This window comes from Salvelinus sp. IW2-2015, unplaced genomic scaffold, assembly GCF_002910315.2.
Source record: "Salvelinus sp. IW2-2015 unplaced genomic scaffold, ASM291031v2 Un_scaffold16450, whole genome shotgun sequence".
In the NCBI taxonomy this organism is placed as follows: Eukaryota; Metazoa; Chordata; class Actinopteri; order Salmoniformes; family Salmonidae; genus Salvelinus; species Salvelinus sp. IW2-2015.
This window is the reverse complement of record NW_019957592.1, coordinates 213,641-241,140: the sequence shown is the minus strand read 5'-3', so window position 1 is coordinate 241,140 and position 27,500 is coordinate 213,641. Positions and strand designations below refer to the sequence as shown.

At 42.3% G+C, this 27,500-nt stretch overlaps 1 protein-coding gene across 1 annotated transcript in view; it reads left to right on the top strand.

Moving 5' to 3' along the window:
* Positions 1-27,500, top strand: part of LOC112080714 (mitogen-activated protein kinase kinase kinase kinase 3) — a 99,035-nt gene that overhangs the window by 9,618 nt on the left and 61,917 nt on the right. The window contains exon 2 of the mRNA XM_070442672.1: positions 22,242-22,333. Coding sequence (XP_070298773.1) covers positions 22,242-22,333 — 92 coding nt within the window. The remainder of the gene's footprint in view (positions 1-22,241; positions 22,334-27,500) is intronic.

Sequence of the window (27,500 nt, the reverse complement as noted above, 5' to 3'; positions counted from 1 at the left end):
GCCAAGACCTCAGAAAACAATTGTAGACCTCCACAAGTCTGGTTCATCTTTGGGAGCAATTTCCAAAGACCTGAAGGTACCACATTCATCTGTACAAACAATAGTACGCAAGTATAAACACCATGGGACCACGCAGCCGTCATACTGCTCAGGAAGGAGATGCATTCTGTCTCCTAGAGATGAACATACTTTGGTGCGAAAAGTGCAAATCAATCCCTGAACAACAGCAAAGGACCTTGTGAAGATGCTGGAGGAAACAGGAACAAAAGTATCTATATCCACAGTAAAACGAGTCCTATATTGAAATAACCTGAAAGGCCGCTCAGCGAGGAAGAAGCCACTGCTCCAAAACCACCATAAAAAAGCCAGACTACGGTTTGCAACTGCACATGGGGACAAAGATCGTACTTTTTGGAGAAATGGCCTCTGGTCTAATGAAACAAAAATAGAGCTGTTTGGACATAATGACCATCGTTATGTTTGGAGGAAAAAGGGGGATGCTTGCAAGCCGAAGAACACCATCCCAACCGTGAAGCACGAGGGTGGCAGCATCATGTTGTGGGGGTGCTTTGCTGCAGGAGGGAGTGGTGCACTTCACAAAATAGATGGTATCATGAGGAATGGAAATTATGTGTATATATTGAAGCAACATCTCAAGACATCAGTCAGGAAGTTAAACCTAGGTTGCAAATGTGTCTTCCAAATGGACAATGACCCCAAGCATACTTCCAAAGTTGTGGCAAAATGGCTTAAGGACAACAAATTCAAGGTATTGGAGTGGCCATCACAAAGCCCTGACATCAAATCAACGTTTATTTGTCACGTGTGTCGAATACAGTGAAATGCTTTACCTTACAGCTTCACCTTACAGTGAAATGGTTACTTACAGGCTCTAACCAATAGTGCGAAAAAAAGGTGTGTGTATGTAAAGAAATAAAACAACAGTAAAAATACATTTGAAAATAAGAGTAGCAAGGCTATATACAGACACTGGTTAGTCAGGCTTATTGAGGTAGTATGTACATGTAGGTATGGTTAAAGTGACTATGCATATATGACGAACAGAAAGTAGCAGTAGTGTAAAAAGAGGGGTTGGTGGGACACAATGCAGAGCTCAGTTAGCCAATGTGCGGGAGCACTGGTTGGTCGGGCCAATTGAGGTAGTATGTATATGGATGTATGGTTAAAGTGACTATGCATATAAGATAAACAGAGAGTAGCAGCAGCGTAAAATGGGGTTGGGGGGGGGCACACAATGTAAATAGCCCGGGTAACCATTGATTACCTGTTCAGAAGTCTTATGGCATGGGGGTAAAAACTGTTGAGAAGCCTTCTTGTCCTAGACTTGGCACTCTGGTACCGCTTGCCATGCGGTAGTAGAGAGACCAGTCTATGACTGGGGTGGCTGGGGTCTTTGACAATGTAGGGCCTTCCTCTGACACCGCCTGGTGTAGAGGTCCTGGATGGCAGGCAGCTTTGCCCCAGTGATGTATTGGGCCATACGCACTACCCTCTGAAGTGCCTTGCGGTCAGAGGCCGAGCAATTGCCGTACCAGGCAGTGATGCAACCGGTCAGGATGCTCTCGATGTTGCAGCTGTAGAACCTTTTGAGGATTTCAGAACCCATGCCATATCTTTTTAGTTTCCTGAGGGGGAATAGGCTTTGTCGTGCCCTCTTCACGACTGTCTTGGTGTGTTTGGACCATTCTAGTTTGTTGTTGATGTGGACACCAAGGAATTTGAAGCTCTCAACCTGCTCCACATCAGCCCCGTCGATAAGAATGGGGACATGCTTGGTGCTCCTTTTCCTGTAGTCCACAATCATCTCCTTAGTCTTGGTTACGTTGAGGGATAGGTTGTTATTCTGGCACCACCCGGCCAGGTCTCTGACCTCCACCCTATAGGCTGTCTCATCGTTGTCTGTGATTAGGCCTACCACTGTTATGTCGTCTGCAAACTTAATGATGGTGTTGGACTCGTGCCTGGTCATGCAGTCTTGGGTGAACAGGGAGTTGGAGGGGACTGAGCACGCACCCCTGGGGAGCTCCAGTGTTGAGGATCAGTGTGGCAGATGTGTTGCTACCTACCCTCACCACCTGGGGGTGACCCTTCAGGAAGTCCAGGATCCAGTTGCAGAGTGTTTAGTCCCAGGTTCTTTAGCTTAGTGATGAGCTTTGAGGGGACTATGGTGTTGAACGCTGAGCTGTAGTCAATGAATAGCATTCTCAAATAGGTTTTCCGTTTGTCCAGGTGGGAAAAGGCAGTGTGGAGTGCAATAGAGATTGCATCATCTGTGGATCTGTTTGGGCGGTATGCAAATTGGAGTGGGTCTAGGGTTTCTGGGATAATGGTGTTGATGTGAGCCATTACCAGCCTTTCAAAGCACTTCATGGCTACAGACGTGAGTGCTACGGGTCTGTAGTCATTTAGRCAGGTTGCCTTTGTGTTCTTGGRCACAGGGACTATGGTGGTCTGCTTGAAGCATGTTGGTATTAMAGACTCAATCAGGRACATGTTGAAAATGTCAGTGAAGACACCTGCCAGTTGGTCAGCACATGCCCGGAGCACACGTCCTGGTAATCTGTCTGGCCCCGCAGCCTTGTGTATGTTGACCTGTTTAAACGTCCTACTCACGTCGGCTACGGAGAGCGTGATCCCACAGTCATCCGGAACAGCTGATGCTCTCATGCATGCCTCAGTGTTGCTTGCCTCGAAGCGAGCATAGAAGTGATTTAGCTCGTCTGGTAGGCTTGTGTCACTGGGCAGCTCGTGGCTGTGCTTCCCTTTGTAGACTGTAATAGTTTGCAAGCCCTGCCACATCCGACGAGCGTCGGAGGCGGTGTAGTATGATTCAATCTTAGCCCTGTATTGACGCTTTGCCTGTTTGATGGTTCGTCGCAGGGCATAGTGGGATTTCTTGTAAGCTTCCGGGTTAGAGTCCTGCACCTTGAAGCGGCAGCTCTACCCTTTAGCTCAGTACGARTGTTGCCTGTAATCCATGGCTTCTGGTTGGGGTATGTACGTACAGTCACTGCAGTCACTGTGGGGACGACGTCCTCAATGGACTTATTGATAAAGCCAGTTGCTGATGTGTTGTATTCCTTAATGTCCTCAGAAGAATCCCGGAACATGTTCCAGTCTGTGATAGCAAAACAGTCCTGTAGTTTAGCATCTGCTTCATCTGACCATTTTTTAATAGACCGAGTCACTGGTGCTTCCTGCTTTAATTTTTGCTTGTAAGCAGGAATCAGGAGGATAGGTTGTGGTCGGATTTACCAAATCCGACCACCGTCTCTGTGTGTGGAGTACAGGTGATCTAGAATTTTTTTCCCTCTGGTTGCACATTTAACATGTTGATAGAGATTTGGTAAAACTGATTTAAGTTTCCCTGCATTAAAGTCTCCGGCCACTAGGAGCGCCGCCTCTGGGTGAGTGGTTTCCTGTTTGCTTATTTCCTTATACAGCTGACTGAGTGCGGTCTTAGTGCCCGCATCTGATTGTGGTGGTTATCCTATAGAACATTTGTGGGCAGAACTGAAAAAGTGTGTGCGTGCGAGGAGGCCTACAAACCTGACTCAGTTACACCAGCTCTGTCAGTAGGAATGGGGCAAAATTCACGTAACTTATTGAGGGAAGCTTGTGGAAGGCTACCTGAAACGTTTGACCAAGTTAAACAATTTAAAGGCAATGCTACCACATACTAGTGTATGTAAACTTCTGACCCACTGGGAATGTGATGAAATAAATAAAAGCTGAAATAAATCATTCTCTACTATTATTCTGAAACATTCTTAAAATAAAGTGGTGATCCTAATTGACCTAAGACAGGGAATTGTTATTAGGATTAAATGTCAGGAATTGTGAAAAACTGAGTTTAAATGTATTTGGCTAAGGTGTATGTAAACTTCTGACTTCAACTGTACATATGTATTCAGACTTTTTACTCAGTACTTTGTTGAAACACCAAGTCTTCTTAGGTATGACACTACAAGCATGGCACACCTGTATTTGGGGAGTTTCTCCCATTCTTCTCTGCAGATCCTTTCAAGCTCTGTCAGGTTGGATGGGGAGCATCGCTGCACAGCTATTTTCAGGCCTCTCCAGAGATGTTCAATCAAGTTCAAGTCAAGGCTCTGGCTGGGCAACTCAAGGACATTCAGAGACTTGTCCCGAAGCCACTCCTGCGTTGTCTTGGCTGTGTGCTTATTGTTGTTATCCTGTTGAAGATGTCAAAGGGTGGTCACACCAAATATGGATTTGATTTAGATTTTTGTTCTGCTCACTCACTTTGCATTTAGTTAATTGATAAATATAATCTATTAACATGTCTATTTTTTAAAGCATTCTTACTTTACAGCATTTTTTCACACCTGCCTAAAACTTTTGCACAATACTGTGTGTGTGTGTGTTTTATTTTTTTCTTGCTGATATGAAAGATAATGAACTGAGAGTCATGATCAAGGGCTATGCTCTCCCCTGTTATATTTATCAATGTACATTGTATATCTAAAGATGGACAGGACAATAGTCTACAGATGATGACTTTACTTTTCCTATTGTTACATTCACAGTAGCCTATCTTTAACAAATGTCCTTTTCAGGCCCAAGAAAACAATCGCTCAAGGGGCTCTCAAAGATAATGCTGGCTTACACGGTTAAGGGTTTCTCAGTTTTAACTTATTATGTGAATGTTGGTCATGTTTTGAAATACAAGGCCACATTTTTCTGTGCAATCTTTAGCTAAGCTTGAATATTTTAAAAAGACTTCAAGCCTACTTTGTTTTTCTAACCCTTTTAAAAGGTGCATCGATGACTGTTCATATAATGAGTTTATATCCATACTTCAACGTTGGGATTCAACCCACTAGTCAATCTTTTCATTCTGAAGGTTTTAGCTTGCAAGCGCCAGAGTGGCCCGAGTTAGGCCAGAAAATGAGCTACTATACCAATTTTCTATTTTGAAGTAAATTGGTCCATTTCAGAAACCAACTAAACAGGCCCTCTAAAGGGTTTCTTACTTTCTTTCATGAAATACTTAGGTAAATACCTGGTAATTGGTGCTAACATGGGTAATTCTGTCATGACAGTTGGCACACGATTATTAACAAGCACTTATAATAATACGCAAACTTATTTTTTACCGTCAGTGCCCACAGTGCCCCTAAATAAGAGTGGTAAGGGAGATGGCCTATGCTGCAATAAATATAGATTTGTTTTAGGTAGGCCTATCACCCCGAAAGTGCACTACACATCAAAGATCTTGTGCATTTCCTTTTACACACTATCTCTCTTGAAATAGGCCTAATTATCATTGTGCTGTAGTATCCATTAGTGCTAAGTTAGGGACTACTTATTTACTGAGAAAAGCATTGTGAAAGGAAGTCTTGCTCAAAGGTACGGGAAAAGGAAGCAGTAGGATCAAAGCTCTTGTCATGTGACTGAAACTGAAAAACAAAGAAACAATTTGGCTATGTACATACTCTCTCTCGTGCTCAACACAACTCATTGTCCTTGGGCCATAAATAATGCTTACTATCTTATACCTTACCGTATCCCCCCCCCCCCCCCCYGTTTCACTCCTCAAACTACAGTGTGGTTGGAARTTATTGACACCATTGATAAAGATGAGCAAAAATGACTGGGTCCTGGGGCACCTTGTTAAGGTCAACGGCATCATTAACTTTACCCAGTACCAGGACATTTTAGACAAAACACTGGTTGCTGACAATGACCCCAAGAACACATCAAAATCCACAAAGAAATTACCATCTCAGTCTTAGGACTTGAAAACCTGTGATTTGAATTGAAGAGCCGGAGGTGCAGACGAAGGATCTCAAGGATCTGGAATGATTCTGTATGTAGGAATGGTCTAAGATGTGTTCTCCAACTCATAAAACGTTTCAGAAAAGGCTCAGTGCCCTTATCCTTGTAAGGTGAGGTATTGAAAACAGGGGTGTCAATAATTTTGACCCCTACCTTTTTGAGAATAAATAATGTTGCTTTTTAAACAAAATATCTTTCTCTGAGTAATTGTATTATTATAATATAATTTCCCCCTTTTTTTTTTTTTTTTTTTTTGCATGTAATATAGCTCAGAATTTAAATTTTATTTTATATTGTCATTTTTGCTAAATGTTATGATCAATAATTTCGGATCCAACTGTATGTCTAAAAATGCCAATTGTGTTGATCACCAAAATATTTTGAAGTCCATTTTATTGTAAATGTATTGACAACCCAGTTGACGGACATTTTTTAAAAACTGCCTAGATAGACTTGCTGAAATAATGAAAGCCATAGTTGTTCCATTTATCTGTTTTCTTTGCCTATACCCTGCAGCCAATTTCATAGCTGCTGGGTTGTTTTCAGTCATCAGCATCATCTCTGCAAGTGAGAACATTTGGTAACATGGGAATGTATGCTACCTACAGTGCCTTGCAAAAGTATTCATTCCCCTTGGCATTTTTACTATTTTGTTGCATTACAACCTGTAATTTAAATTGATTTTTATTTGGATTTCATGTAATGGACATACACAAAATAGTCAATTGGTGAAATGAAGAAAAAAAAACTAGTTAGATTGCACACAGGTGGACTTTATTTAAGTGTCACATGATCTCAGTATATATACAGTTGAAGTCGGAAGTTTATCTTAGCCAAATACATTTAAATTCAGTTTTTCACAATTCCTGACATTTAATCCTAATAAAAATTCCCTTTTCTTAGGTCAGTTAGGATCCCCACTTTTATTTTAAGAATGTGAAATGTCAGAATAATAGTAGAGAGAGTGATTTATTTCAGGTTTTATTTCTTTCATCACATTCCCAGTGGGTCAGAAGTTTACATGCATACACTTAATTAGTATTTGGTAGCATTGCCTTTAAAGTGTTTAACTTGGGTCAAATGTTTCGGGTAGCCTTCCACAAGCTTCCCACAATAGGTTGGGTGAATTTAGGCGCCTTTCATCCTGACAGAGCTGCTGTAACTGAGTCAGGTTTGTAGGCCTCCTTGCTCGCACACGCTTTTTCAGTTCTGCCCACAAATTTTCTTTGTGATTGAGGTCAGGGCTTTGTGATGGTCACTCCAATTCTTTGACTTTGTTGTCCTTAAGCCATTTTGCCACAACTTTGGAAGTATGCTTGGGGTCATTGTCCATTTGGAAGACCCATTTGCGACCAAGCTTTAACTTCCTGACTGATGTCTTGAGATGTTGCTTCAATATATTCACATAATTTTCATWCCTCATGATGCCATCTATTTTGTGAAGTGCACCAGTCCCTCCTGCAGCAAAGCACCCCCACAACATGATGCTGCCACCCCCGTGCTTCACAGTTGGGATGGTGTTCTTCAGCTTGCAAGCATTCCCCTTTTTCCTCCAAACATAACGATGGTCATTATGGCCACCTGGTTGTTTCTGTTTGAGGACATTTCTCCAAAAAGTACGATCTTTGTCCCCATGTGCAGTTGCAAACCGTAGTCTGGCTTTTTTATGGCGGTTTTGGAGCAGTGACTTCTTCCTTGCTGAGCGGCCTTTCAGGTTATGTCGATATAGGACTCGTTTTACTGTGGATATAGATACTTTTGTACCTGTGTCCTCCAGCACCTTCACGAGGTCCTTTGCTGTTGTTCTGGGTTTGATTTGCACTTTTCGCACCAAAGTACGTTCATCTCKAGGAGATCGAACACGTCTCCTTCCTGAGCAGTATGACTGCTGCGTGGTCCCATGGTGTTTATACTTGCATACTATTGTTTGTACAGATGAACGTGGTACCTTTTAGGTCTTGTGTCATGCACAAAGTAGATGTCCTAACCGACTTGCCAAAACTATAGTTTGTTAACAATACATTTGTGGAGTGGTTTAAAAACGAGTTTTAATGACTCCAACCTAAGTGTATGCAAACTTCCGACTTCAACTGTACACCTGTTTTGAAAGGCCCCAGAGTCTGCAACACCACTAAGCAAGGGGCACCACCAAGCAAGCAGTACCATGAAGACCAAGGAGCCCTCCAAACAGGTCAGGGACAAAGTTGTGGAGAAGTACAGATCTGGGTTGCGTTATAAAAAACAAATGTCCAAAACTTTTTGCATCCCACTTAGTACCATTAAATCGATTATTAATAAATAGAAAGAATATGGCACCACAACAAACCTGCCAAGAGAGGGCCACCCACCAAAACTCACGGACCAGGCAAGGAGGGCATTAATCAGAAAGTCAGCAAAGAGACCAAAGATAACCTTGATGGAGCTGCAAAGCTCCACAGCGGAGATTGGAGTATCTGTTCCTAGGACCACTTTAAGCCGTGCTCCACAGAGCTGGGCTTTAAKGAAGAGTGTCCAGAAAAAAGTCACTGCTTAAAGAAAGAAATAAGCAAACACATTTGGTGTTCACCAAAAGGCATGTGGGAGACTCCCCAAACATATGGAAGAAGGTTCTCTGGTCAGATGAGACTAAAATGTAGCTTTTTGGCCATCAAGGAAAACGCTATGTCTGGTGCAAACCCAACACCTCTCATCACCTCAAGAACACCATGTTTTTCATCGGCAGGGACTGGTAAACTGGTCAGAATTGAAGGAATGATGGATGGTGCTAAATAAAGGGAAATTMTAGATGGAAACCTGTTTGTCTTCCAGAGATTTGAGACTGGGACGGAGGTTCAACTTCCAGCAGGACAATGACCCTAAGCATACTGCTAAAGCAACACTCAAGTGGTTTAAGGGGAAACATTTAAATATCTTGTAATGGCCTAGTCAAAGCCCAGACCTCAGTCCAATTGAGAATCTGTGGTATGACTTAAAGATTGCTGTACATCAGCGGAACCCATCCAACTTGAAGGAGCTGGAGCAGTTTTGCCTTGAAGAATGGGCAAAAATCCCAGTGGCTAGATGTGCCAAGCTTATAGAGACATAACCCAAGAGACTTGCAGCTGTAATTGCTGCAAAAGGTAGCTTGATAAAGTATTAACTTTGGGGGGGTGAATAGTTATGCATGCTCAAGTTTTCAGTTTTTTTGTCTTATTTCTTGTTTGTTGCAAAATATTTTTTATTGTGAATCTTCAGAGTTGTGTAAATCAAATGATACAAACCCCCCAAAATACATTTTAATTCCAGGTTTTAAGGCAACAAAATAGGAAAAATGCCAAGGGGGGTGAATACTTTCGCAAGCCACTGTATATGCGTTCACATTCCAGAAAACACTTGCATGAGTGCAATATCAAGACTATTATGGAGGCCCGTAGAGGCTTTCTAATGGGGATTTACCTAGCTGCAACATGACAACATTTTGCGTTCCAGTGAAAAAATTCCAGTAGGTACAGATCTAGAATTAGCTGCCCATCACCCAATCCTAACCTTAACCATTAGTGGGGGAAATGCTAAACTGCCCCAAGATCTGTGTCTAGGGGCAACTTCACCCTACTCCCTTTGGCTCCATTTGGCTCCATAAGATTCCTYGTCGTCTATCATCCTTGACTTTAAGATAGCATTCTTTCACATGCAAGAATGTTAATGAAATGTCTGAGTTCTTTCAATGTTTTTTTAGGAGGAGGAGGACTTGGCTTTTCCAGACAGTGTGCTTCACTTGAAGTGTGTCATACTGTCGTAAGAATGACRGAACAAGTATAGTAATAATCTAATAACTATGAATAATTTGCCATTGTCAGGAACATTATTGTCATATGCTGAGACAAAGGTTGCTCTGGATAAGAGCGTCTGCTAAATGACTAAAATGTGATGTATATTTATTTACCTATCGAGAGCTTGGGATTATAAGATTCTATCTGCAAAAAGATGACTCTGAGATAATTGGCTTTAAAGTCCCGAACCCTCATTGGTTTGAATGGTGTCAGCACTTTCTGTCTTGTATTCTTTTGAACTWAACAACATTTTCATGGCATATTTAGGTAGAGGACATTGAACAGAACAAGGCTATGTCAAATAACTACATTTTGAGAATTTATGTTTTTATGTTTTTCAATAATAAAAGTTCATAATTTGCTTTATAAGTGATTTCAATGGGTCTTTCTCAATTTGGATTGTTTTATACTGTTCAATTCAACCTAAAATAATTTCCTGCATTCCCATCAATTTCTGCATTTCTTGCACTCATTTGAGATCATTTCTACGCTGCCACATAGGGCTGCACTATATGGAGAAAGAAAACTAGGCCTTATTTTTAACCAAATGTTGCGATTTGACTTGCGATTTAGATCAAAATACTTGGGTGAACTGTTGGAGTAATGGAAATACACTGAACAAAAATATAAATGCAACAATTTCAAAGATTTTACTGAGTTACAGTTCATATAAGGAATCAGTCAATTTAAATAAATGCATTAGGCCCCAGTCTATGGATTTCACATGACTGGGAATACAAATAATGCATCTGATGGTCACAGATAAAAACAAAAAAAACAAAGGTAGGTGCGTGGATCAGAAAACCAGTCAGTATCAGGTGTGACCACCATTTGCTCATGCAGCGCGTCACATCTCTTTCACATTGAGTTGATCAGGCCGTTGATTGTGAAATGTTGTCCCACTCCTCTTCAATGCGAAGTTGCTGGATATTGGCGGTAACTGGAAATGCTGTCGTACACGTCGATCTAGAGCATTCCAAACATGCTCAATGGGTGACATGTCTGGTGAGTATGCAGGCCATTGAATAACTGGGACTTTTTCATCTTCCAGGAATTGTGTAGAGATCCTTGTGACATTGGGCCATGCATTATTATGCTAAAAAATGAGGTGATGGCGGTRGATGARTGGCACGACAATGGGCCTCAGGATCTCATCACGGTATCTCTGTGCATTCAAATTGTCATCAATAAAATGCAATTGTGTTCGTTGTCCGTAGCTTATGCCTGCCCATACCACAACCCCTGTTCACAACGTTGACATCAGCAAACCGCTCTCCCACACAACGCCATACACACGTTTTGCCATCTGCCCGGTACAGTTGAAACCGGGATTAATCCGTGAAGAGCACACTTCTCCAGCATGCCAGTGGTCATCGAAGGTGAGAATTTGCCCACTGATGTTGGTTACGACGCCAAACTGCAGTCAGGTCAAGACCCTGGTGAGCACGCAGATGTGCCGGTTTCTGACAGTTTTTTGCAGAAATTCTTTGTTCGTGCAAACCAACATTTTCATCAGCTTTCCGGGTAGCTGGTCTCAGACGATCACGTAGGTGTAGAAGCCGGATGTGGAGGCTGGCGTAGTTACACGTGGTCTGCGGTTGTGAGGCCAGTTGGACGTACTGCCAAATTCTCTATGATGTGGCTCATGGTACAGAAATTAGTTAAAATGTTATCTGGAAACAGCTCTGTTGGTCACTCATGCAGTCAGCATGCCAATTGCACGCTCCCTCAACTTGAGACATCTGTGGCATTGTGTTGTGTGACAACTGCACATTTTAGAGTGACCTTTTATTGTTCCCAGCACAAGGTGCACCCGTGTAATGGTCACGCTGTTTAATCCGCTTATTGATATGCCACACCTGTCAGGTAGATAGATTATATTGGCAAAGGAGAAATGCTCGCTAACATGGATGTAAACAAATTTGTGCAAAACATTTAAGCGATATACACTTTTTGTTTATATGGAACATTTTCTGGGATCTTACATGTTGTATTTTATATTTTTGTTCAATACATAATGTTTATTCTAATTCTATGGTTGGAATATAAATAATAGCGGGCACTTTGAATACAGTGTTGTTTGACATTACAACAAAGGAAAATGCCAGGGAGGAATTATTGTGACAGGGTAGGAACCAAAGTGATGGTCAGTGTTTCCTTGGAGACCCTATAATCTTTGGCTACATTAAATGTTTCTTCATCTAGCCAACATATTCATGCTTTGCCTATTCGTCTTTGATTTAAAAGATACTGTTGCACAAACAACATGCTGATTTACTACAGCACTGGTATCAGGCTGTATTAGCAAGCTACTTTTGCTCGGACTCTGTACATTTATTAGCTAGCTAGCTAACTAGTGATTAGCATTAGCGGCTAACATGATTTAGCTAAAACTTGCTAAGAAAATCCTGCATGTGCTGCATTGAATATGCAGACTGAACGCAAGTGTCTCGTGGTCAAGCAACAACAACTCATTGAGTGACATTGGGCGTGGCTAAGTCTGTGTGGAAAGTTGCATGGAGAGAGCGGAGAGGGATGACTCAAGTAGTGGTGTAAACTATAAAAGTGGACATTACACAAGGCATATCACATTTAACATACCAAACTTTCAAATACCGTTATAGAAGGTAAAGTAAAAACCCGTAACCGGTCCATGCAGCAATACTGGTATATAGTAAAATACGGTATACTGCCCAGCCCTACTTTTAGCTGTGGCTCTCTACTATGACATTCGAATGACTGTGGCATGAGAGTGTTATATCATGCTCATGATAGTAAGTGTTAACTGTTATTGTAATGAACACCAAGTTATGTAGTTGGTGCTGTATATTAACTAATGTACATGGGTTCTTTAGAAATGGGTTCTTGAAAAATAATTGTTTGTTTATAATTGTACAGTTTATGCTCCCTGCGTATAAAAGCTATGAAAACTGATGGAAAGCCACGAACGCAAGATTGTAATTTCTATGACTCACACGGTTGAGGAACATGTTGCCTGTAACCTACTGTACTGTGGTAAGCTGTAAGTGGCACTTCACYTTTTAATATGGAAACGTCTGTCAGGATTTTTCTACAATATATCAATTATATGTGGAAATATGTGTTTGATTTAGCCAGCAGCTGATGAAACCAAGTGAATTCTTTCCTCCCTCTCTCCCGGATTTAGCTTGTGGCTATCACTGTCTAGCTGGCTAGGTTTAGGATTTTTACTAGCCCATAGCAGTGCCAAACTTAGTTATGTATTCAACATATGGCAGTACACAAAATCTAGCTCACTTATTTTGCCAGCTAGAAAGAAATGGCCAGAAATTGATTCAGAAAAGGAGGAAGAGGATAGCTAGCTACGGCATTGGAATGTTAGTAGCTACCTCTTCAACGAGAAGCAACTGTGACAACATTGATCCTAAAATCAAAAAAGAAACTTGAGCACAATCCACCCCCCGAAAGCATGGCTCTCGGGATTCTCCGAAATGCCGCGAGATCCGCGATCGGATCTATGGCCAAAGCGTGGCATTTCAGTTTAGCCCGCATCTGGCAGGCTGTATAGAAAACTCCCCCGGAGCCACAGAATGGCCGAATTACCACAACATGCAGCACCCACAAACACCTTGAAAACTTGCTCTATACAGTAACAGTGACGTCCGCGGCCAAAATGACTATTTCCCATAGGCTTGTGCTGTCTATAGCAGTGATCACCAACCTTTTCTGAGTCCAGATCACTTTCGCAGTTAAAAAGCAAGCCGAAAGCTACTGCTCAGATTTTTTTTAAACATGACTTAAAAAAATATAAGCCTATGCAACATTAATAAAAACAGTTCTGTCGGACTGAAGTTTGTGCAGTAGTCTGTATATACTGTATTATCACAGCCTATTGGCTATGTGCTTGGCCTGACAATATTGTTATTTTAAGACCATATTATATTCCAAAACACGAGCTTTGATAACAAAATAGATCAGTTGTTGTATCACTTGTGAGGTACAGCATAAATTGAAATAATTTACTTTTTGTTTATTTTACTGGACTGATGGCGCCTGCATCTGATGGTCAGTCTCAACGGAGGGAGGGAGTGAGCAGCAGAGGGTCTGCCTCTCACTGTCCCTGCTTTCTCCTTTCCTAAGGTGAGACTGACAAGTGAGGGGATACCGTCCTCCCACTCCTTTTTTAAATAGCTGAACTGCCTGTTTGGACAGTACATCAGGCTTGGGTCGGGTTGTTTTGATAGTTCTGCGGCTTCTATGCGTCTAGAAAATGGTTTTGTATTGATTTCAACAATCTGAGGAAGCCCTATTGTCCGGGGAGGGAGTGTGTCAGTGTGGAGTTGGCGGGGATGGAAAAATGGAGGGGAGGAGGGAGGGGGAGGCAGATGGATAAATAGATAGAGGAAAGAGTGAGGGAAAGCGGGAAAGTGAACAAGAGAGATACAGTGAGAGCAGAGTGCGGGTCTAAAGGAAATATGGCGACGCTGCATATTTCGTCACAGTCCTGGTTTGAGTGGAATTGTTCATCTCTTTCTAAGGGCTGTGGTGGTTAACTGGGGAATGGATTGTGTAAGCAGATCTCCTCAGAGTTAGGCCTCCTTCAAACTCAATGGCCTGTGTTAGAATGCTTAAATGCATGCCTCCTTGTTTCCTTGAGGTAATCAACAGATCTATAAGTGATTGGAAAGATGAAAGCAAGGTTACCACCCCATTACTTCACTGATCCAACCAATTCCGATCTGTGATTACTTCAAGAAAGGAAGGAGGGAAGGATGCATTTGAGTATTCCAACAGGGCCATTGATTTTCCTGCATTTCAGGAAGTACTGCATTTCATGTGCTACCTCAACGTTCAGGGGTGTATTCACTAGAAACCAAACAGAAGAAAACAAATTAAACGAGGACTGACCACCTGAATTTGTCCAATAGAAACTCGTTGCGAAACATTTTGCTACGGTGTGCACTGAATACACCCCAAGTTCAGCTCAAACCGGAACTCTTTGAAGTTTGGGGCTGAACTTTGAATAGACATGACTGGATATGGTCCAGCAGCAGCCATTGTGTAGGAGAGTGTAGTGAAGAGCCTACTTGGCATCCAGTCATCTCAGTCCATTAAGCTGTCCAGAGGCACGGCTATGGGGGGATGCTCTTGATTTGGTTAAGGTGATTAACACTTTAGTTACAACCTCTTGTCTTGATCCTTGTCGGCCTGCCTTCTTCACAACACATACTACTCTCTCTCTCTTCTCTCTCTCTCTCTCTCTCTCTCTCTCTCTCTCTCTCTCTCTCTCTCTCTCTCTCTCTCTTCTCTCTCTCTTTCTCTCTTCTCTCTCTCTCTTTCTCTCTTTCTCTTTCTGTCTCTCCTGTTCTCTCTTCTCTTCCTCCTAGCCAATTAGATACTAATCTGATACACGTTCAGTCTGTTGAGATCGCACTCTCTCTGTCACTCTCTCTGTCACTCTCTCGCCATTAATCTCTCGGTAGGCCGACATATCTCTTGGTACGTCTTTCTCATTGTATGAAAATCAAATCAAAAGTCTGCCCTTAGCTAGGAGACAGTGAGGCCATCCTTTTCGTGTGTCAATACAAAGCATCTATTTTACAGTATCAATGAACTGTCTTTGCATAAAAAGCCTGTTGCGAAACACAAGACGGCACCAATGTTCTTTTCCTCGGCGAACCCTCATAAATGTTGTCACCCAATCCTTTCACACTTGGAATTYTTCATCAATTATTTACCCGAGTCCCACAACTGGGCCATTGTCCCTTCCTGTTCCGCTATCACAGCGCCGAGATTGGAATCTCCCCATGCGGACCAACCGGGGCTCACGACCCTGACTTTGAACACACCTGGCTCTGATATGTCGTCGGCAGTGTTTTATTTGAAGGGTACCTACATAAGGCCTTTATAACACATTCATAACCCTTACATAACACATTCATAAGAGGTATATGAGCGGTTCATAAATGGTTATGTCACTACTGCTTTAAAATAGCCTAACACTTTGTTTTAAATGTGTCGTCATAATGCCTAGCTACAYAAGGTTGTCATAAACACTACTTAATTGGCRTTACATTAGAAGTTGACAAATGATGTCACATAACCAGATTCTGTCTGGTATGAAGCACAAGACCCTAAACCCATCTCCTTACTTTGTGCTTGAATGACATGCTTATGACACCTCTATGGAGGCATTATAAAGGAGCCTTTTAAATAATGAATACATATTTCTAACATTACAGAATGGAGTTAATGGTCAGACACTGAAATCACACTAGACTGTCCTTCACAGGCACTTTGTATGAACGCGTATCCACATCCGGGAATCGTCAAAAACACCCTATTCAGGAGTCAAATGCTTAGAATAATAAAAGGCCTCCTTTTTTGTCTCRGCACCCTTTCGGATCCCCATCTACCCTTTTTGTGGCTATGGTTAGCATTAGGGATGTGCATATTTCCCTTTCAAGACGATTCGATACGTATCTAGATACATGGCCTCAGATACGATACAGGAATGATAATACGTTTTAGTTTGAATTGATTCGGTGCTATTCGATACACTAACATTTGTTGCATAAATACATTAATTTTCCATACTAAATTCAAAACTACTGCTGATGGCACTCGTGCTGGGCCTCTCTGAGCTGGATCTCTCTGAGCTGGATCTCTCTGAGCTGGATCTCTCTGTGCTGGATCTCTCTGAGCTGGCTCTCTCTGAGCTGACCTCTCTCTCTCCGTTTGTCTGTCTGTATGTGAGAATTATATACATGTGTAATGTAGGCACCTGTGCTGAGCCATAAGGGAAACAGGGCATCTACCACCCCACTATCAGATAAGGGAGGTAATGTTAGCTTTTTCTCCCTCCACTTTTGATCTGAAATCACCATCATCCACTAATTAATTAGTAATTTTTGCAGATTCAAAGTGTTTGAGCTAGTAATGTAATCAATATTTATATTTWAAAAAAAATCATATGACATAGCCAATGAATATACAACACATCTTTGGATTTCATCCCCCATGTCAAACCGTTTGGAAGTTTTCTGTTCTCATGAAATGATCAACTTTACCCTGTATATCTAAATATGACCAAAACTATTGCTGATGGTAAACCGGAACAATTGAAAATRAAATGTAATGTAGCCTAAGCCCCGATCAGCAGGTATGCTATAGCCTATAGCCAGATGAGACGTTTCTCAGGCGGTAGTTTAGGCTACTTTATTCCGGTAAAAACACTTTTCAACAGCGCATTTGATTACAATAATCTAGAAAATGACATTGGTTGTCACTCAACTAATAAAGCCTAATAATGCKCWAGCCATTTTACAAACATTTTGATGCTGAAGGTGACGCGCGGCCTACCTCTTGGTCAGCGTGCTAAGCCGTGCACCGAGCGCRGTTTGACTAGGCTACTGATAATGCCTGAGTTGTTTGGCATGTAAAATGACTTGTTCATCAATGACTGTCAACACAGTTGCTTAGTTCGACACAAAGACAGGACGCATCAGTTGTCACAAAATATGAGGTATTTTCAGAAAGTAGAAAGTAATATGAGCAAAACATTTTTCTGCACCGCCGATTCGTAAYGTTTCAATCGATTTTATGACCGATTCATGCTAAATTTGGAACAGTTTGGGGACCCGGGGACATTTGAACCGGGACCAATGCGTATTGCTGAATCGTTACATCCCTAGTTAGCAGTTGATTTTGTCCTTGATCTAGGGTCAGTTTCTTTTTGCATCCTAAGTAATTATCGGGTCATTAATATGCAATTACCATTTATATGTATAATATATGCCTTTTAGCAGATGCTTTTATCCAATGCGTYGTACAGTCATACCCGCATACATTTTTCATATGAGTGGTCCCAGGAATCGAACCCACTATCCTGGCATTGCAAGCGCCACGCTCTACCAACTGAGCTACAGAGGACCACAACATTTTTTAACATTTCATTAACATGACTTACAAGTAGCCTAAATAGAGACCTGTAAAACAAAGTGAAACAAAGACTTGGACCTAGGGGCCTGAGGAGGATGCATGTTCAGATAGAAATGTACTGTGTAGAACATGTTGGATTATCTGTCATGTACAGTAGAATAGGGAGTTGTCAGCTCTATTCATTCTATTTCTATCTGCAATGTTTAGAAGCACGCCCCAGCGTGCTCCRTACCCCCCTCTCACAGAGGTGTCACCAAAGGTGTGAGAGGCTGGACGCAGAGGTTTTCTCACTTTTGGACCCTGTGGTTTGGAAAGCTGAGGAAATCCTCTGTCAGCTCTTAACAGACCTRATCTTCAGTAGTCTTGAAAACCCGACCCTAAGCAACCGTAATTAGGGTCTGGTTTCAATKACGGACTTTTTAGGTATAGAGTAACTACGTCACTGCTCACATCACGATCTTATCCTCTTGAATAAAATACAAAATAGTATCTAGCAAGATGGAGATCACAGAGGTTATTTCTAATGAGTGCATTTCGCAAGTGGCTAGTTTGCTTCAGCTACCTTCACTAAAACCACTGCAAAGGTTTTGCCTGAACTTTGGTTTCGAATTACAACGTTCTGGCATGTCTGTCTCGTGATTTGTTGGGAGAGTTGTCTGTCTGAAAAAAAACCACCCTGGACATTTTTTCCCCCCTTATCGAAGTTGCCAAAAGTCTGTTATTGAAACCAGACCCTAGTCACTGTTTCCTAGGGTTGGGTTTTTGAGACTTGTTCCTCAGGCCTTGAAGTTGAGCAAGTTGAGCAAACATTGAGCTAGCAACGTCAATATCGCCTGTGCAACTCCCGCAGTGATCACATGCACTTACTAAACAATAAGTCACTTTGGATATAAAGCATCTACTAAGTGACATGTTTTATTATATTATAAATATGTAATTCTGAGTGTTTGTCCAAAGTCAGAAGTACACTGTTGACATTAAAGTGGCCTGGATTCTATCAAACCTGCATCAAAAATTTGTGGCTGTATTTTTGTAAAACATTTTGTGGTTTGCATATTTCAGACGGGAGTCYACGCAAAACCATACACCGGTTTTACTTGACTCAGGAAAATGTTAAAGGGTTAGTTCACCCAAATTACAAAATTACATATTAGATTCCTTACCCTGTAAGCAGTCTATGCAAGTCAATGCATGCCATTTTGTAATTTGGGGGAACTATCCCTTTAACATGTTAAATACTTCATGGATGCCTTCTCTCCACTGTAACATTTTTCAGTACAAGTTCAAAAGAGGTCTTCTCTTTCCTCACCRTGAAAGATTAGCATTTAGCATTAGCTACCCTTATCTGTCATACTCCCTTTGTAAACAAAGCTGCTGGATCAATGGTAGTTCTTGTTTCACTCAGACCAGGAAGTGAGTGGAATTCCACAGCACTGCTATGAKCAGGCATGCAGAAGGGAAATGGAACAAAACATGACTTATTTCTCAATCCATTTGGAGACAGACGTGAAATGTRTAATTAACATCTTTCCTCCAAAGGTCATTTCTATGGGTTACATTTCAGAAAAGTCCACAACGTCAGGGTCATTAGTTGCTCCGTTTTCACATTAAATGACCCAATAAAGACAGAAGTGTCTGCCATGAACATCCTTTTTTTAGTCTCCCTCCTGACATGTCTCTGATGTTTGAGTGTTGACGTTCAGGAATAGATTGATCAGACACAGAAAACAACATGCCTCACTGCATTTCTGGATTATATTTCCATCCGTTATTCTTACAAACARTGACAGTAATTGCATCACACATTAAACACCACAAAACCGCTATAACTGACCACATCCAAAAGCAACAAGCCTACACATTGCCTTGAACATGTATCTATCTCATTTGCTCAAAATGCAGAGAAATAAATGCTACCCTGGTGCAAAGAACTGGTTGCTCCAGATTCTGCTCTGCAGTMTGTGCGAGCCCTGTGGCCCCTGCGGCCCGTGTCGCTTTGGCCTATGTTGCGATTTATTTTCTCTGGCTGTAATTACCTGAGATGGTAGCCAAAGGGCCTGCTGTGCCCTGCGCCTGTGCTGCCTGAGCTTGGCTGAGTGCATGGCACTGGGGCGGAGGAGAGTTGGGTCAGCGTTCCCGATGGAGGGGAAAGCTGTATCTTGACCCTGTGTTGCCTCGGCTGAGTGGCGCTGGAGCGGTTGGGGTGGGGTTAGTGCTCCCAATGGCGGGATAAGGGGCATGGGAAGGTTGGAAGGAGTAGGGGTTGAAGTTCGTAGAGGGGTCGGAGAAGAATTAGGTGGGGGCCGGTCARAGTAAAGGCTCCATGGCCTGTCTGCTTCTCCTCCTTTTCCTTTGTCACCGTGATGACATTTGCTCTAAGCTCATTTGCTTTAATCACTCGCCGACAGAGTGCGTGACATGAATGTTCACGTAACGTCCGTCAACAGACTTTGGGATGCGSCAACTAGCGAGGAACATTGTTGCACTGCACTGGGTTTGCGTCACTGGTTATATTGAGGAGTCACAATTTCGCAGGGCGGGACATCCTTTGAATTTCGGAAGGGGAGGTGACATTTTGGCCCCTTAGACTTGCGGAGAGGGGGATGCAGCCACCAACGACAAAAGCATGTATTGGAACATAGCCACTTGACTCCAGATGGCTAGATGATGGTGCCATTCYAGTATCTAACTAGATATGGAGAAACTAGACAGAGGGGGAAACACAACRGACTTAACCATACCGAGACCGTGTGACATGATCATCATCAACCAGCCCCTTCCTCTCCCTTCGCCCCCTCAAGGGCACTGGTCGATACCCGGTGGGCGGTTTCCCACGGTCCTCAACTCTCACCTTAGGCTGGTGGTGGGATGAGGTGGGGGGGRGGGTGCTGGTGGTGGTCGTTGTACTTCACAGGCGTAGTTTGCATTTAACATGCGTTAATGGCCAATATGATTTGCCATTTTCTATGAAATTAGATATCGACCTTTAGTAGAAGTGCCTGTTAACACCACCAGTGAGGTTGATCCCGCGATTGATCTCCGAGCGGTCTACGTTTCCCATAAGGTGCTAGTTAACCTTTTGGAGGTGTTTTTCGCAAAGCGCATCCAGGTCATTAGTGAAAGAYGGCGCAGAAATTTGTATTCAATTTCACCAAGGTTTTAATATGCCTCACAAGGGTTTGTGTGTGTGTGTGCTAATTTGTTTCACTGTCTTTTGTGGAAAATCAGTGTGTTGCTTTTCCCAATCGCTTCAAAGGAAGCGYAGAAGTGTCACCTTTGCTGTGACACATGCCAAGATGCCATTATAAGTATGACATTGATTCTTGATGCACTTTGCTCCCGGGGTCAGGTATGTTGTATAGTACGTCTATCCAAAGGAACTTGAGTATCTTATGACTGTACCCTGCTGGCGTTTTCATGTTATGTGTCTCCAAGCTCAGCCCTTCATGAATGTAACATACAATGTGAGCTTGCTGGCTCTGAAGAGTTTTTTTCATTTTTGCGGTGAATGATTTTCTTGCTCATCACATCTGCTTCTAAACTGGGATTCTCTGCATCTGATGGTGGAGCAGATAGAAGGCGTGGAAAAATAGACTCAAGTCATTGATCCTGCGTCTTGTTTCCTCCCATGCCTTCCATCCACTGCCCCCCTTGTGCTTTTGTGGAAGAAATTCCTTTTGAGAGTGCAGTCTGAACGGGATGAGTGCCCATACATGTTTAATGCTTGGCAGTGGTAACCCTAACCTTAACCCCCCCCCCCCGACCCTAACCCTAGCTCTAACTCACCCCTCCTAAACTCAACCTCAATCCTAAACCAATTTCGATTAACCTTTGAATCCGCCGGCTAAATGTCTGCCTTTATGCTTCTTTTCTGTGTTTGGATTTCCCCATCTAGTAATAACCTGTATTGAAGGTAGGCCTATTGCATTTCTCCACAATAAAATAGACGTATTATCTAAATGATCATTCCCTGATCCTGAATGACCACATGTTGGTTTTCAATCCATAATGACTTGAATATCTTCTCACTGAACACATGAAATATGAGTTTCCTTGTGACCGTCAATTCCGCACTAGTCCAGTTGGGATTAAAACCAAAATACACAGTAGTCCCATTATACCAGAATCTCGAAAAACCGGAGTCATCATGACTATGCAAGTTTTATCTGTAGCTATTTAAAGGCCCAGTGCAGTCAAACGTGATTTCCCTGTGTTTTATATTTCCACACTATGAGGTTGGAATAATACTGTGAAATTTCAGCCTGCTTTGGTGGGATGGAGTTTTGGACACCAGGTAAATAATTAGTTAATAGACCAATAAGAAATAGAGTTCCAAACCAGTCTACCAGTAACAGCTAGTTTTCAGTTTTCCTCTCCTCACTCAGACCACTCCTCGACAGTCCTAGCAAAATTCTTGCTTGAGAAATTGCTCTTTGCTAAGAAAATATTTTTGTTTGTTTTCATTTAAAATGGTCAAAAAGAATCACAGTAAGATACTTAATTGTTACACAGAAATTATTTTATATTCAGATAAAAACATCTCCGTTGGACCTTTTTTATGTCGGGCCCCGGTTCCAAAACACATCCTCCTCAAGGTATGCTCTTGGGCAGCTCTCCATCGATCGCCCGTGGTTTTCTGAGTGTGGAGACTGGTCGATGTGCTCACCCTCTGTCTTGTTTGTCTTCCAGGCTCGGAACGTCACCACAGGGGAGCTGGCGGCCATCAAGGTCATCAAACTGGAGCCCGGTAAGAATCTTTGCCTCCATCTTCTCACACTGGGGTGAAGTTTCCCCTACGTACAGATCTAGGATCAGCTTGCCCTCCACCAATCAGTGGGGAAAATACAAAACTGACCCAAGCTCAGCGTCGAGGGGCAACGTCACCCTACAACTCATCTCACTGTCTCAGCTAGTTTAGCCTCTCCTGACCTATTATTCCATTTGACTTACTTAAATCTTCTCTCCCCCACCATCCTACTTCTCCAGTCATTACTGTGCCTATTTCTGAGACCCACTAAACATTTGGAGGAATTGACTTAAGACCGTAGGCAAAATACAAAAGTGTTATGCAAATGCAACCCACTTGAATGCCCCAGGCCATATGCATGGAAGTACAGTATATTATGACCCAGTGGGAGCATAACATTAGTGGTTAAGTTGGTTGGAGCATGTTGCTTACAGTAGAGTTGTGGGTTTAAATCCTGTATAGGCCACACACCGGCCTTATTAGCGTAAAAGGCATCTGCTTCATGCCTACCATTATCATTGGTTACCCATCGCTTTCGATGAGAGTGTGTTTATCTGGGACTTTTTCTATAATAGTCAGGTAGGCCTGGTTGCGTCCCAAATGGAATGTGTCCCACGTCAGGCCAGGAATGTGGAGTGGAGCTACCCTTGGGAGCCATATCAGACCAGATTTACCTTAATCCCAGCCTCAGATGGCAGGGCTTGATTAAGTTGGAGTGTTAGAGTAAACCTGTTGGAGCTTGCGGCCAAGCTCTTTGTCTGCGCCACAATAAGATTATCATTTTCTAATAGAGAGGAATATCAGATTTGAAGTCTCTGTGTTATTTCAAAAGCTGCCTGCTTATATCGAATGCATCAAAATCCAAGATGTACTTATAATTTGATAAGATGACAATGATGGATATGAATTGTTATTCAGAAAAACTTAAAGTAACACTGTTGATATTCTTGTAGAGCTGTTGCTTGTAAGTACCCTGGAGGGATCCTGTGCAATTTCACATTATTGCATAGCTCAAAACCTTGTATTATTAAAATGCATTGAATGTCACATCCTGTCACGATGCAACAATGTGTGAAGATTGCAGGACTTCCATAGGCGAAGTGTTACCTGTTACTCTACATCAGTGCTGCTCGTCCATTTGCGTGACACCCTCAGGGGGGTACACGTTTTTATTCTAGCCCAGCACTAACACAAAATATTCAGAATAGGGTTAAAAAAAATCTTGTACCTGGTAATTTTGGGAAAGTTATCAGAATTTTGCAACCCTAACTCTGATTCCGCCCCCCCCCTCCACACACACACACACACACAACCTTGTTCATAAGGATAAACTAGGCGTGGTATAGGCCAACTGACTCACTACTCCAATAACCTATAGAGGCGATGTCTAACAATCCAAAAAGCTATTTTTATTGTGTTCTTCTTAGTTAGCATTAGCAGGCTATCTCATTGATCCACAGTTAGTCATAATTGCTACTATAAAACAGCCTAATTATAGTTGGTTTGTGTTTGGTGATAATCTGTCACCGGTCAGTTGCGCAATTGAATTCTGCTATGAATAGCACGTTATCAGTCTCCTTGCAATCTCTAAACTGCATTCTGTTCTGTTGCTTCCATATGTGGGAATAATAGCAAACTAGCTCTCGTATGCTAACTTTTTTAGCCTAAGGCCATTTCTGTCTCTTGGCTATGATACGTGGATTGATTAGGTCATCTATTGAGGTTGAATTGATCATATGTAAGTAATGTTAGAATTAGTTTGGTAATGGCGTTCCATTCACGTGAAACACGCGTTTGACGTATTTGATACCATTCCAATCCAGCCATTACCACGAGCCCGTCCTCCCCCAATTAAGGTGCCACCAACCTCCTGTGGTTCCATTCTAGTAATCATAATCTATTAATTTGCTAAGGATGTTTGCTATGTGTGAAAACGCAACCTTAAGGAAACACTCCATTGCTATGAGCAATCTCATACTTTTGAGCTACCTATAACACTATTTCCAAGTCAACCGATCGCTCTTAATACGAAATCGGAGAGGTTCGGATAGATATAAGCCTCATCACGAAAACAATTGATGACAAAGTGGAGCTATTACTTTATTGCTTATACCTATCCAATCCTTTCAGATCTACAATGGGTGGCTAGGGGTCAATGTGGAATTCTCATTTTGTACAGTCATATTATATTGGTATTTTACTGATTCTAATAGGTATGGCGCAATTAGAATCCGAATCAAACAACAACTCAATACATCTTATTAACATTTTGGTCTCAGTCAACTTTCAGAATCATTTTACAGTTAACTGTTGATGCTGTAGTTGGGACAAACCAATCCAGGGGGTGGGAACTGGTGGGTGTAGGCTAGGCTAGAGACTAAAGAAATGTTTACTTACATTTTCTTGCTATAAATCAACAGGGATTCACTTTGAGTTTGGCTTGTTAGACTGGGTGTCAGCAGGTGGTAGGCTTGATGGACTGTGAGTGTGAGTGTGTGCGCGCAAAATTGTGTACGGGCATGTGAGCGGTTATCTATGTGTGTGAGGGTGTGTGTACAGATATGCAGCCTGAGGCTTGTGGGGTACCATCTGACGTTGCGGCTGGTAAGAGTTCAGACAGGAAGAACTAGCTCCTATAGAAATAATGAACACTACTACAGCCCCTGCTTGTGTGAAGCACGCTTGTGTGTGTTACCACTAATATTCAACTTTCAGGCAGTCCAGTTAAATCTACAGTACAGAATAGGATCATAATTTGATTAACCTGTTGCAGGAGAATATTCCTACAGTACAGGACATTTAAAACGTGTGGTGTATTTGCGGTTTTAAAAAGGCTTCTGAAGTTTGTAATTTCCACTTTGACATTTCAGACTTCATTTTCCCTTACAAAAAATGTATCAATCCCTACAAAAATGTCCATAAATTATAATAATTCACATTTCCTGTTGCTGCAGGATTATTTTCCTGCTGTAGCAAACTGGCTCAAATGAAGTTACTACATCTGTAGCTATCCAATGTTAACTTTCATCATTTTGTGTTTATGTGTGTGTGTGCACGTGCGGCCGTGTGTGTTGTCCTTGTACGTGAGTGGGTTCTTCAACAACCAAAGCTATTCTTGGGTGGAAGGTTGAGGGGTCAGTCAGCATTGAACCGCTGATCCTCTCCTTTTAATGTCAAACCACCTCTTTACCATATCCGCTGTGACAGCTCCTGCCTTGCTTTTGGTCTTGTGTCCCAAATGGCACCCTATTCCCTATTTAGAAAAGTATGAAATAATCGTGCACTACATAGGGAATTAGGGTTCCGTTTTGGAAGCGGCTTTAGTATAGACACACAAGACTGGAGTATTTCTGCAAGGCTTTTGGAGAGACCTCTGTCGTAGCGCTTTTAACGTTAATAGGCACTATTGATTTGCTGCAACTTTCCTCTCCCTTTGTGTGTCCGTTCTTGTAAGGACACTGCATAATTCTACAGTAACAGGAATTGATTTAGGGTTTATTTGTGGCATATTTTTAGGTTGTGCTCGTGCCATGGTCATTTCAAACATTTGATTTGTGTCAGTTGTATTATCATCCACAGCTGACTGTAAACCATGTTTTATTTATATAAAGGGATAGTAAGCCAAATGACAAAATGACATATTTGTAACCTTACCTTGTAAGCAGTCCTTACAGGGTATCATTGTCTTATGCATGTAGTCGCTCAAGGCACTTTTTTCAAAGCCCCCTTTATGAAAGACCATCAATGTTAGGTGTGTGAGCCTGTTTATCATAAAAGAACACTGTACTGTGATGTCGCCGTGTTGTTGGGAATTCCAGTTACTTAAAGGTTGCGTTTCAAATGACTATTCCCTATATAGTGCACTAAGTTTTACCGGGGCCCATTGGGTGTCGACTTATCATTTGTTACATATTCGTCACCAAACCCACTGGCTCCAGGTCATCTATAAGTCTTTGCTAGGTAAAGCTCCGYCTTATCTCAGCTCACTGGTCACCATAGCAACACCCATCCGTAGCACACGCTCCAGCAGGTATATTTCACTGGTCATCCCCAAAGCCAACACTTCCTTTGGCCGCCTTTCCTTCCAGTTCTCTGCTGCAAATGACTGGAACGAATTGCAAAATCACTGAAGCTGGAGACTTATATCTCCTGCTCTAACTTTAAGCATCAGCTGTCAGAGCAGCTTACCGATCACTGTACCTGTACACAGCCAATCTGTAAATAGCCCATCCAACTACCTCATCCCCATGTTGTTATTTATCTTCTTGCTCTTTTGAACCCCAGTATCTCTACTTGCACATCATCATCTGCACATCTATCACTCCRGTGTTAATGCTAAATTGTAATTATTTTCTCCTCTATGGCCTATTTATTGCCTTACCTCCCTAATCTTCTACATTTGCACACACTGTACATAGATTTTTCTATTGTGTTATTGACTGTACGTTTGTTTATGTGTAACTCTGTGTTGTTGTTTTTGCTTTATCTTGGCCAGKTCGCAGTTGTAAATGAGAACTTGTTCTCAACTGGCCTACCTGGTTAAATAAAGGTTAAATAAAAAAATTCAAGATGGTGTTTCTGATGTCGTTTGAACTTCCCTTGCGGATGTTTAGGGTTGAAATGCTTATTGTCTTCTTACAGTGCATTAGAGGTAGAGAATGCACTTGACAGGCCTTTGATGGTTTGCTAGATTGACGGTGACAATTGGAGCTGRAAAGTGGTCAGAAGCTTTAAAGAGAGAGAGAGAGAGAGCGAGAGTGTGTGTGTGCCCGCATTTATCAGGTGGACCACATGCGGTGGAGTTCAGCCCGGAGGTCTCTTATTAGCCATTCCCGCTAACGCACTGCAGGAACCCCATCTAACATTCATGCTGCCAAGCTTTTCACCCTACCTCTTAAAATGCCAACAGCGCGGCAACACGAGGGGAAGGTGCCACAATCCACCGTGACAGTGTGGAGTGACATGGAGGTGCTTGTCAGTACGCATCACGGCCAGGGCAGCTGGCACTCTTGACAGATGTCGCCATGATGTCCAGGAGTGCGTTTCGTGGCGACAGGGTTGATGGCTCGAGGTGTGTCGCCAATGCCAGGACCATGGAAACCTACGTAGGCGAGACATAGGCTGACAGATTGACTATCATAGTGTGTGGAGTGGACAAACACACACACACACACACACACACACACACACACACACACACA